Here is a 13953-nt window from a genome sequence, read left to right as displayed (position 1 = left end):
CCAGATCCTCCTGTTGACCCTCTCATCGCTGGGCATCACAGGGACACCACTTCGCTGGTTCAAATCCTACTTCTCTGGCAGGTCTTTCAGAGTGGCCTGGGAGGGGAGGTATCCAAAACTCATCAACTGGTCACTGGGGTTCCTCAGGGATCAGTTCTTGGACCTCTCCTCTTCTCCATATACACTACATCTCTGGGTCCCATCATACAGGCACATGGCTTCTCCTACCATTGCTATGCTGATGACACACAGCTCTATCTTTCATTCAAACCAGATGATCCATCGGTAGCTGCGCGGATCTCAGGCTGCCTGGCGGACATCTCTGCATGGATGAAGGAGCACCATCTACAGCTCAATCTGGCAAAGACTGAGCTCCTTGTCTTTCCTGCCACTCCAACTCTGCAGCATGACTTCACCATCCAGTTAGGTTCATCAACAATTACCCCATCGACTTCAGCCAGAAATCTTGGTGTAATCTTTGATGACAAATTAACTTTTAAAGACCACATAGCTAAGACAGCTCGATCTTGCAGGTTTGCATTGCACAACATCAGAAAGATCAGGCCCTTCCTAACAGAGCATGCTGCACAACTCCTCATCCAGGCCCTGGTCATTTCCAGGCTGGACTACTGCAATGCTCTTTTAGCCTGTCTTCCAGCATGTACAATCAAGCCTCTACAAATGATTCAGAATGCAGCAGCACGACTGGTCTTCAATGAGCTCAAAAAGGCCCATGTCACACCTCTCTTCATATCCCTGCACTGGCTACCGGTTACAGCACGCATCAAATTCAAGACACTGATGCTGGCATATAGGACAGTCACCGGCTCTTCACCTGCCTACCTCTATTCACTACTACACATCTACACTCCTTCCAGAAGTCTGAGATCCTCGAGTGAAAGACGCCTCATTGTACCACCACAGAGAGGCATGAAATCACTTTCCAGAACATTCTCGGTCACTGTTCCTGCCTGGTGGAACGTTCTTCCCACACCTATCCGGAATGCTGCCTCCTTAACAGTTTTCAAACGACTGCTAAAAACCCATCTCTTTCAAATCTATCTGACCCAATAAAAAAAAATAATAATAATTAAAAAAAAATTACTTTCTTGATCTTGTCTTTATAGCATGTACTCATCTAACAATGCCTGATATATGGTATTTTCGAGCACTTCCCGCTTCGATCTGACTCTTAGGATGAATTGCTTGCTGTTCTCCCCAATTGTAAGTCGCTTTGGATAAAAGCGTCAGCCAAATGAATAAACGTAAATGTAAATGTATCGACCAATTAATCAACTGGGACGTTACAGCCCTAGAGTTTTCTGATTTAAAATATTTTTTAATGCATAGAAAATTTCAAAAGAACAGTATTTATTTGAAATATAAATCTTTTGTAACATTACAAATTATCTTTACTGTCACTTTTGATCAATTTGAATGCATCACTGAATTTCTATAATTCGAAAAAGTTTATAAATGAAAAAAGACAAATTTTTATAAAACTATTATGTAAATTAGTCATTATTATTTGTTTTTGAAATAAAACAAGCTTAGGTTGAAATAATATTTGTTTTTGTTAACTGAATTTTAGATTTAAATAAATAAATAAATAAATGAATAATAAACAAAGAAAATGCTCATCAAATCTGCCCTTATTTTATCAAAAAATATTTTTCCAATCAAAAATATTGAGTGAAATATTTTTCTAATTTAAAATAATTTTTTGATGCATAGAAAATTTCAATAAAAATAATATAATACATTATATAACAATTTTACGAATTTCTATCATTTGAAAATCCCTAATATTGCCAGGTGTTTCCAGCTGTTCCTTAACCATCACAAAGCATACTGACTTTATTTGTAAGCACTCACTGTCATGTTAAGAGTAGGACACTAGGTAGGAGGCACAAGCTAATATTATGAATAACACAAGACAAAGCCTTCATTGTGCCGCCCGTGATGACGTATTAAAACACTCTCCATCACATCTAGGGCTGCTCCATTAGGCAGGGCGACGGGCAACGCTGGTAATTGCAAACACCTGTGCCGCCAGATAAAAGCGGAGCGTTTCGTCAAAGCGTCTTGTGGGATAGAGTGGCCGAAAACAAAGCGGCCGATGATCAGATGAGGCTGGCTGTAGATCGCGGGGCATTTATCAGCCCGGTGGGCCGTCGTGCATAATAATGAGCTCTTATATACTGTAGGTGCTCATGAATATTAAAATGACTCATTTTTTTAAAAGTAGGCTTGAGAGCGTGGCAAAATGAGATTCCTGAATGATTTTAATGAGGGTGTTTATATGAGTGAGCCAGAGGTCTGAAGGGGAGCAATTGGCGGTAAATAGAAAAACGGGAGAGCGTTTAAATGAGGGAAATGGAGTGAAAGGGGTGATTAGGGGCTGGTGCGGGGCTTGTACCGGCATACAAGGCTGATTTCTGTAAAGTGCAAACCTGGTACTTTGAGATACTTCATTTTCTTTGGCCTTTCGGCCTCATTATTGAAAAGACTCAGGCTGCGTTCCAAACCTAGTGAGCTGCCTACGTAGAGTGCATTTTAAGGAGTCATGACACAAACGCTGTTCCAAGACCTTCGCTTAGGCCAAATTTCTATTTTTTTTTTTTTTTTGTTAACTGAAAACAAACCATTAAAATTTGTTTTGTTAAGCTAAAATGGAAAAATCTATGCAAATTATAAGTAAACGTTGCCTTAAAAAAATAATTTAAATAATATTTAAAAATACCAAAACTAAATAAAATAATAAAAATCAATATAAAAATGAAATAAGAAATAATACAAAAAATGAAAACAAAAAATATCAATAAAACTAGTTCATAAATATGGAATTAATCTGTAGTTAAGCTAAAATGGGGGGGGTTGTAAAAATATAAAAATGTTAAGTAGACGTTGCCTTAAAAATAAATAAAAACAATATACTGTATATAGATAATAATAATAATAATAATAATAATAATAATAATAATAATAATAATTAATATAATAATTAAATAAGAAATAATAAAAATACATTTAAAAAAATACATTAAAATTAAAACAGAAAACATCAAAATAAAAGCTAATTTAAAATATTAATAAAACTAGTACCTAAATATAGTATTAATCTGAAATTATGCTAAAACAGGGAAAAAATATTAAAAAAATGTATCAAAATTTTAAGTAAACATTACCTTAGAAAAATAAATATAATATAATAATATAAAAAATAATATAATAATTAAATAAGAAATAATAAAAATACATAAAAAATGAAATACATTAAAATGAAAACAGAAAATAGCAAAATAAAAGCTAATTTAAAATATTAATAAAACTAGCACCTAAATATGTTATTAATCTGAAATATTTGAAAGGTAAAATGGAAAAGAAAAAGATTAAAAATTATTTTTTTTTATAAAACAGAGATTTTGCCTTGGAAACTAACTTAAAAAAGCAAAATCTAAAAAAAAATAAAAAAAAAGAATTGTAAAATGAAAACCAAAAAATAAAAGCTCATTTAAAATATGAATAAAACCAGTACATATATACAGCATTAAACTGAAATTAAGCTAAAATGATTGAAAAAAATATATAAAATTATTTATTTATTATTATTATTATTATTTTATTTTTTTTACAAAAAAATAGGCATTTTGCCTTGAAAACTAACTGGGAAAAAAGTTTGTTGAAGTACTAAAATTACTAAAATAAAAACTGAAATAAAAATACAGCAAAATATAAATATTAAACAAAAAATGTAAAATGAAAGTATACAAATAAAACCTAATTTAAAATATTAATAAAATGAGTACATAAATACATCATTAAACTGAAATTAAGCTAAAAAGAGAAGAAAAAAAAATTAAACATTTAATTTGTACAAAAAAATTAAAAAATTACCTTGGCAACTAACTGGGAAAGAAGTTTATGCTGAAGTACTAAATTTACTTCAACAAAAACTTTAAAAAAAAAAAAAAAAAACTTAAAAAAAGCTAATTTATTTTTATTAAATAAAAAAAAATAAAGTTTTGAAAATCAGAAATGTTGACTTGAAAACTGAATTTAATTTTTTTTTATTTAACCCTAAAATGTAAGAATAAGGCAAAAAAGTTCAGACTGAAGCAGTACAATTATTAAAACTAAAACTGAAATAAAAATATACATTTATGCGATATTTGCATTATATTTGTATATTTACATAAATATGAAATAGAAATAAAAATTCTTAAAAATTACAAGCACAAAAATTACTCAAATTAAAAATTAAAATAAAAAGTAAAAGCTTAATGATATGAATGAAGCAAGATTAATTATAAATTAACTTTAAATGTACTCAAAACTCTAAATTCACTAAAAGTGTCTTTAAAGACTGTTCAACATTATTAAAAATAGCTGCCTATGTAAAGTCACAAAAAAAAAAAAATCAAAAACGTCAAACACATCACATACACACAAACCTTCCAGCACAATTTGACAAGAAACATCATGTGAACTTGCAAGAAAAGCTTTTTTTATGCCACCTTCTCAAAAACGCACCTGTCATCTTTGTCTCCATCCCAGAAGACGGCGTTGTGTCCCTGCAGCGGAGACAAGAAGAGCTGACTGTGTTCCTGACAGGGCAGCAGGTACCTGAGACAAGCAAAACTGGGGTCCTGCATCTGTCTCATGAGAGGAGCGGCCAGGGGACGCTACAGCCGCCGGAAAACAGGGCAGTATTAGACACATGCTTTATTTCACAACATCTGCAGGTTAAATGTGCTCAGATAACTATTTTTGCCCTGGTTTATGTCTATTTTAATATACACTAAGAACTTTGTGATATACACTACTGTTCAAAAGTTTGGGGTTGGTAAGGTTTTGTATTAATGTCTCTTCTGCTCACCAAGGCTGCATTTATTTGATAAAAAATACAGTAAAAACGGAATGAATCTGAAATATTTTTACAATTTCAAATAACTGTTTTCTATTTCAATATGTTAAAATGTAATTTATTCCTGTGATCAAAGCTGAATTTTCAGCACCATTACTGCAGTCTTCAGTGTCCCATGATCCTTCAGAAATCATTCTGATACGCTGATTGTTTTAAGAAACATTTCTGATTATTACCAATAAAAATGTTGTGCTGCTTCATTTTTTTGAGGAAATTATTTTTTTCTTTGCTCTTTGAGTTCTTTGATGAATAAAGAGTAAAAAAAAACAATTTATAAAAAAAAAACATTTTATAACAGTTTAAAAGCTTTTGCAGTCACTTTTGATCAAGTTCAGCACATCCTAGCTGAACATAAGTATTATTTTTGTATTGTTAATTTGTAAATTGATCCCAGTCTGATGAACAGTAGTTTTTATCCTATTTATTGTAACATTATTGTAGCATTTTACTTCAGTAAGAATGCAATGTTCATCTTTTTATTATTTTTTAGTCACAAACTAAATTCAATCACATCATACCTAGCCAAACTGACTAGTTAGAACTAGTTTTCTCCGTTTCTTTGTGCAATTACCTCAAAATTGTGGGGCGTTCACACTATCATTTTTCATGACATTTATATTTTTGCCTTTGGCACACGCTTTTAATTAAAGTGACCTCACATGGCATTCAAGATATACATTACATATAAAGTAGAGTTCAAAAGTTTACATCCCTCTTCAGAATCTGCAAAATGTTAATTATTTAACCAAAACAAGAGGGATCATACACAATGCATGTTATTTTTTTTTATTTATAACTGACCTAATTAAGATATTTCAAATAAAATATGTTTACATAGAGTCCAAAAGATAAAATAATAGTTGAATTTATAAAAATGACTTGATTGTTAATACTGTGTTGTTACCTGAATGATCCAAAAATCCTTAATGTCCCACAAATTCTTTGTTTTTTCAGTATTTTTGTGTGTTTGAACCCTTTCCAACAATGACTGTATGATTTTGAGATCCATCTTTTCACACTGAGGACAACTGAGGGACTCATATGCAACTATTACAGAAGGTTCAAACACTCACTAATGCTCCAGAAGGAAACACAATGCATTAAGAGACTTGAAACATTTTCAATTTGAAAATCAGGGTAAAAGTAACTTATTTTGTCTTCTGGGAAAGATGGAAGTATCTTTTGTAGCTTCTGAAGGGTAGTACAAAATGAAAAAAAAAAGATATTTAGGCAAAATAAGATGTACACGTTCATTCTGTTCAAAGGTTTTCACCCCTGGCTCTTAATGCATTGTTTCTCTTTCTGGAGCATCAGTGAGTGTTTGAACCTTCTGTAATAGTTGCATATGAGTCCCTCAGTTGTCCTCAGTGCGAAAAGATGGATCTCAAAATCATACATTGTTTGAAAGGGTTCAAATACACAAAAATGCTAAAAAACCCCCCCAAAAAAACAAAGAATTTGTGGGACCTGAAAGATTTTTTCAGTGATAGTTGACTTACGAACAACTATCACTGAACAAAAAAAAAAACACAACTGTGAATCATTCAGGTAACAACACAGTATTAAAAATCAAGTGTATGTAAACTTTTGAACAGGGTCATTTTTATAAATTCAACTATTATTTTCTCTTAACTATATGTAAACATCATTAATCTGAAATATCTTATTCAGGTCAGTACTACATAAACAATAACATGCATTTTGTATGATCCCTCTTATTTTGTTAAAATAATTAACATTTTGCAGATTCGGGGGGGGGGGGGATGTAAACTTTTGACCTTAACTATATATGCATTCCTTGGGAATCAAACCCATGAACTTTGCATTACTAATACAGCACTACTGTTCATGCAACAGGAATACAACCCAAAATTGTTAGTTTTTAATAAATAAATGGTGTGACCAAATGACGCTTAGTTTAACTTCATGCAAAAGAATTGCAAATGCATCTTTAGGAAAAGACATGCGCATTTTGTACCTTCTCTGGTTTGGTGTCCCAGCACTCCTGCATCAGCGCCTGCAGACAGTGAAACTGCACCTCCTCTGGGCTGCCCAGCGCCGGTCTGAGTCCTTTCGACAGCTTCTTAGCGATCTGCAGCTGGTGCTGACCCATGCACGGTCTGCGGCCGGACAGCAGCTCATACAGGACCATGCCGTACGAGAACATGTCCACCTGAAACACAGATGACAACCGGTATTTAAAAGCAAACCGCAGTAATGCTGTTAAACAGTCTCAGGCGGCCCACAGTCCATTTACAGCCAATTTGCACCATGCAATTTCCCATCTTGCCACGCAAGTAGCAAGTAAACTAGATCTCCACAAGCTGAGGTGTATATTTACGGGTTCAAGCACGTAGCGCTGAAACTCTGTTGTAATTGTTAGAATGGTCTCTCAACATAAAACTGATCGGGCAGACCAAACCGTAAGTCGTAGAGACTTGAAACTTGGAGGGATGATAGTACTCACACCGTCGTCAATGTCACCAAAGCTCGCCCCAATTGGCCTGACGGGGGCGCTACAGCGACCAAAAGTACAAAATCGCTCATAACTCCTAAACCATCAGTCGCTGTATAACGTCGTTGGAATCCTTGGCTCACGTCGGACAAATTTTGCTTACATTTTTTTTAAAACTACTTTTGCGAACGAGTCCTACTTTTGTCGCCCGATCGGAACCAAACCAGTGCAGAAAGATTCTCTGGAGAACGAATATCAATAATTATCAAAAAAAAAAAGTTGACCTTTCCACTCACCGTCGCAAAGGGACGCCAAAACGTTCGAAAGAGGCAGGGCCACTCTTAGTAAAACTCCTGGACAGAATGAGATATCTCCGGCAACTCAGGACTCTAACTCTTATGTAAGAGCTCAATCTGAGGTCACAGGAAAAAAAATATCACGGAGCTTGGAAACTTGGTGGAAAACATAAAAATGGCTATAACTCTGCAACCTATTTGTCCTATCAACATGAATATCTGAAAAGTCTTCGTCTAAAGTGCCACAAGTGTCTACATGGACATTTGTGCATCTCAAAAAACATGGTTGCCATTGGCCAACGAAGTTTGAGCACCTGTTAGACAACATTAATGGAGACCGATTGGAAAAAAAAAAAACCTCAGTGGGCCTGTTTGACTCACGGCCCCAAAGTGTCTGAGAGAAATTTGAAAGAAATCGGCCTCTGGGGGGCAATATTGAATTTTTCAAGGGCGTAAATGATTGTTTGACACACGTTTTTTTCACATACACACGACATTCATATCATATGATAGATCATTCTGGACAACTTCACCTCTAGAACCAATGCTTTCAATCAAATCGTTTGTTGAATGACTCAGAAAATATAAAAACCTACTTTTTTTGCACGTTCACCATGTAAACACTCGGTCGGTACTTCCGCCTACGTAATGTGTGAGGTCAAGCTAGTGCATGACAAGCATTTGTGGTTAAAAAGTATATATAGTACATTTCTTTTAAGAAAATGACAGATCGTTTGTTTTTAGATAAGACTCTTATTCCTCGGCTGGGATCGTGTAAAGCCCTTTGAAGCTGCATTGAAACTGCAATTTGCACCTTTAATCCGTTGATCCACATTGAAGTCCACTTTATGAAGAAAAATCCTCAAAAACCTTAATTTCTTTTCGCCTGAAGAGAGAAAGGCATGAACATCTTGGATGACATGGGATGACATGTTTACTCTGGAAGTGAACTAATCCTATAAGACTGTTTATTTTTTGTAGATTTATTTGTAACGGAAAAACAAATTAAAAATCTTTTTTTTTTTTGCAGTGAAAACGTGCTCCAGACTTTATGCCAATGGAGGAGAGATGGAAAAGCGAAGCATGAATTCACACAAGGAAGAATTAAGTCATGATTCCTGACACAGCAGATCGTACGTCACACGCTCCTGCGGTTCATTCGGCAGACATGTTTCTATTAAACGTCTTTCTAGGTCACTTCTATAAATGGACATGTGCTTTGACGAGAGCCGCGTCAATCCTGGACTGTATTTTTAGGACGTTTGGCTTTGCCAACACAAAGAAAAAAAGGCACAGTTTTCGGTAGCCTGAAATGACATCACAGAGCAGGCATGTGAACGAGCAGGAAATGGTTTGTAGTTGAGACGCGCGCACACACACACACACACACACACACACACACACAGAGACAGAGGATCTACAGAGACTATTTACTCTCAATCTGCCTAGAGTCCAGATATCTCACGTTAAAAGGCTATTACGCTAATGATTCGATTAGCAATCACATTAATCACAGATTAATTAAAATGCCTCTTAGGAGACCAGGAGAAATGCCAGTGAATGATTCCTGCTGGTTTATATTCAAGGAACACCTGTATGACTTTCTGTCTTCAATGAAACACACACACACACACACACACACACACAAATATATATATATATATATAATTTTTTTTCCTTAGGCCACCTAAATTATATGTACACAACCTTCCAAATTTGGTAATAAAATAAAATAAAATAAAAAAAATAAAACGACACAATATTCATTCAATATTTATATATCAACAAAAAAACGAACAAAATAATAATAATAATAATAATAATAATAATAATAATAATAATAATAATAAAATAAAATAAAATAAAAAATAATAATAATGATAAAATAAAATAAATAATACGAAATAAAATATAAAATAAAATTCCAAGATAGTCATCCATTATTTATATATCGAAGAACATAAAAAAACAACAATTTTTTTTATTAAATAATAATAAAATATAAATACATAAAATTTTTTTCCAAGATATTCATCCATTATTTATATGTCGAAGAACATTAAAAACAAAAACCAACCAAAAATATTAATGAATTAAATAATAGTAATAAACAAATAAAATATAAATAATACATAAAATAAAATTCCAAGATATTAATTTATTATTTATATATCAAAGAACATTAAAAAAACCAAAAGCCAACAACAAAAAATAATTAAATAATAATAATAATAATAATAATAAAATACATAAATAAATTCTAAATAATAAATACAATTTAAAATAAAATAAAATTCCAAGATATTCATCTATTACTTATATTTTGAAGAACATTAAAAAACAAAAAAACAACAAAAATATTAATTAATTGAATAATAATAATAAAATTAAAAACAAATAAAATATAAATAATAAATAAAATAAAATTCCAAGATATTAATTTATTATTTATATATCAAAGAACATAAAAAAACAACAACAACACAAATTAAATAATTTAATAATAATAATAATAATAATAATAATAATAATAATAACAATAAATAAAATATAAATAATAAATGTAAAATAAAATAAAATAAATCCCAGATATATACAGACACAACCTTCCACATTTGGACAGACATAAAAATAAACAAATAAAATAAACTTCCCAGATATTCATTTATTATTTGGATATCAAAGAACATTAACCCCCCCCCCCTCCCAAAATAAAATAAAATACATAAAAAAATAACGTAAAAATAATATAGAAAATAAAATAAAATTCCCAGATATTCAATTATCCATTATTTATCAAAGAACATTAAAAAACAAATAATAATTATAAAATATAAATAAAATCGAACCAAATCAAATCCTAGATATATACGGATACAGCCTTTCACATTTGGGCAGACAAAATAAAATAAAATAAAATGCTAAACAACTGTTATAATATGTTTTTTGTCTATTAACAACAATTTCCTTAACAAAAAAATATATATAATATAATATATATATATATATATATATATATATATATATAGAACATAAAAAACAGTACTTTGCATACACTACCAGTCAAAAGTTTTTCAACAGCAAGATTTTTTTTTTAAATAAGTCACCAAGCCTTTAATCCAAAGTACAGCAAAAACAGTAAAACTGAAAAATATTTTTACTATTTTAAATAACTGCTTTCTATTTGAATATACTTTAAAATGTAATTTATTTCTGTGATTTCAAAGCTAAATTTTCAGCATCATTTCTCCAGTCTTCAGTGTCACATGATCCTTCAGAAATCATTCTAATATGCTGATTTGCTGTTCAATAAACACTTATTATTATTATCAATATTTGAAACAGTTCATTTTTTCAGGATTCTATGATGAACAGAAAGATCCAAAGCATTTATCTAAAAGGAAAAAAGCTTTTGTAACATTATACACTATACCATTCAAAAACCATTTTCTTTATTATAAATATATTTTTTTAGTTTTAGTCATTTTAGTACTTTAACTTAAACTAGCCAATGCAACATTTCTCATTTTTATGTAATTTGGTGAGCAGAAGAGACTTCTTTAAGAAACATGAAAAAAACTTTTGACTGATAGTGTAGTGTCATATTACCATCACTTTCTTAGTTACGGTTAACCGGCTTTATATGACCATGATGGGGGGTTAAAGACTAGATATTGAGAAAGCATGTATCCCTAAATTTGTGTATTATTTTCATCTTTCAAATAAACAAAAAGGATAAAAAAAACCTCAATGTTGTCTGACTTTTGTGAAGGATTTTTATCTTCAGACATTCGCCCACAGTCCACCTACTTACTGTTTGATGCATATATTTCACACAAAACTGAAAAGCGTTTGTGAAAATCACACACTCTTGGGTTGCGAATGCAACAAGTCAGGGTGCATTGAGTGCATTTTTTATCAGTCTACCAGAAAACTAAATTATGTTTCTGCAGTTTCTATAGATTATATGTGGAAAAACGTCCATCTGGACCTAAAAATCACTAAAGAACAAAAAGATCTAAAATCTGTCACTTGGATTGAGAGGATAAACAGTCCTGCAAACTACAACATCTGAAACATCTGTCGTTCTCGCATGACGCTGCATGAAAGTTGTGGAAACACTGTCATAAATTCCATTAGAAACATGGTAATAGATTTCATTCTTTTCTGCTGGACGTGATCCACGCAAACTCAGCAAACCAAGCTGGAAAACAAATCAGCCTCGTGAACTGACCCAAAAGTCTCACTGGATCTTAAATCCATCTTTAAAAGGGAAATCCCTGGCTGTTGATAGACAGGGGAGGCACATGCAATCTTACAGAAAACCTGTCAGAATTATTCTCCAGACGGCCAGAAGGCACAGCGCTCTCTGATTCACTATTGAACGGGGTTTCTTGGACTGGACAAACTGATGAGAGGAGCATTCTGGGTGAAAAACAACTTAAGCTCTATTGACAGAAGCAGTAGCGTGTTGTCGATTAACGCACGTCATTGCAACTTGTGCATCAGTTTGGAAAAACAAGCAGAAATCACGATCAGTAGACACTAATGTGCAATTATTTACATGAATACAAAATGCTGGATAGCTAAAGTGCTGTAAATGTTAACTAAAACTGTTACAAATCATTTTTGGCAATTAAAATAAAGCTAAACACAAATATGAATATAAACCTTTTCCAAATGTGACCTTGACCTTGAATTTTAAGTATTAAATTTAATAAAACTAAAAAATAAAATTAAAAATAAATAAATAACAGCTAAGAAAAAAATCATTTCTAATAATATATAATATATATAAAAAATACTAAAGTAACACTGGATACACAAAAAATAAAAATAAAGATTATTTAATGTTAATGCACAATAACCGCATCAGAGTCAGCAACCAAAACTATTACAAGTCATTTTCAGTAACTGAAATAAAGCTATAATCAAATATAAATATTAGATAGAAAAACCTTTGCAAATGATGCCTTGACAAATACTCAGAGTAGTAAGATGAAGAACTTAAATTACTAAATGAAAACTGGGACTTTGAAATGGACAGATTTAAGTATAAAACACAAACCAAGGTGCAATGGAGAGCACAGAAATGTGATGCTTATATTAATTATTTCATAAATAAAGTGTTGCATTTGTGCTGTAAAGTTGTCTAAATTGTTGACAAACTTGTAGTTGTGCATAACAGCATAATTCCTGTGTTTCTCCATGTAAACAGTTCTTTGCATACACTACCAGTCAAAAGTTTTTCAACAGCAAGATTTGTTTTTTTTAAATAAGTCACCAAGCCTTTAATCCAAAGTACAGCAAAAACAGTAAAACTGAAAAATATTTTTACTATTTTAAATAACTGCTTTCTATTTGAATATATTTTAAAATGTAATTTATTTCTGTGATTTCAAAGCTAAATTTTCAGCATCATTTCTCCAGTCTTCAGTGTCACATGATCCTTCAGAAATCATTCTAATATACTGATTTGCTGTTCAATAAACACTTATTATTATTATCAATATTTGAAACAGTTCATTTTTTCAGGATTCTATGATGAACAGAAAGATCCAAAGCATTTATCTAAAATAAAGAAGCTTTTGTAACATTATACACTATACCATTCAAAAACCATTTTCTTTATTATAAATATATTTTTTTAGTTTTAGTCATTTTAGTACTTTAACTAGCCAATGCAACATTTCTCTTTTTTATGTAATTTTATTTATTTTATTTTATTTTAATTACCAAAAATGATTTGTAATAGTTTACATTAGTTACCATTTATGCATTTTTATTTTTATTAATTTTAGTATATATATATATATATATATATATATATATATATATATATATATATATATATATATTTATTTATTTATTTATTTTTTTTTGAGAAATAAATTATACAAATTAATACTTTTATTTATCAATGGTGCTTTAAATTGATCAAAAGTGATGATACAGACATTTATAATGTTACAAAAGATTTCTATTTAAGATAAATGCTGTTCTTCTGAACTTTTCGTTTCTCAATAAAAAACTGGAAAATTTATACTCAGTTGTTTTCAACATAATAACAATAAATGTTTTTACAGCAGCAAATCTGAATATTAGTTATATTATAATGATTTCTGAAGTAATTGATAATTATTATTATTATTATTATCAATATTTGAAACAGTTCATTTTTTCAGGATTCTATGATGAACAGAAAGATCCAAAGCATTTATCTAAAATAAAGAAGCTTTTGTAACATTATACACTATACCATTTAAAAAACATTT

General features: G+C 31.1%; 1 protein-coding gene across 1 annotated transcript in view; it reads right to left on the bottom strand.

Moving 5' to 3' along the window:
* Positions 1 to 13953, bottom strand: part of lrrk1 (leucine-rich repeat kinase 1) — a 107891-nt gene that overhangs the window by 31720 nt on the left and 62218 nt on the right. Inside the window, exons 12-14 of the mRNA XM_073836722.1 lie at positions 11998 to 12086; positions 6906 to 7100; positions 4534 to 4685 (exon numbers count right to left, since the gene is read on the bottom strand). Of these exons, the coding sequence (XP_073692823.1) occupies positions 4534 to 4685; positions 6906 to 7100; positions 11998 to 12086 (436 nt within the window). The remainder of the gene's footprint in view (positions 1 to 4533; positions 4686 to 6905; positions 7101 to 11997; positions 12087 to 13953) is intronic.

This window comes from Garra rufa, chromosome 3, assembly GCF_049309525.1.
Source record: "Garra rufa chromosome 3, GarRuf1.0, whole genome shotgun sequence".
NCBI lineage: Eukaryota > Metazoa > Chordata > Actinopteri > Cypriniformes > Cyprinidae > Garra > Garra rufa.
The sequence above is the reverse complement of the archived record's forward strand: the minus strand, read 5'-3'. Positions and strand labels throughout refer to the sequence as shown.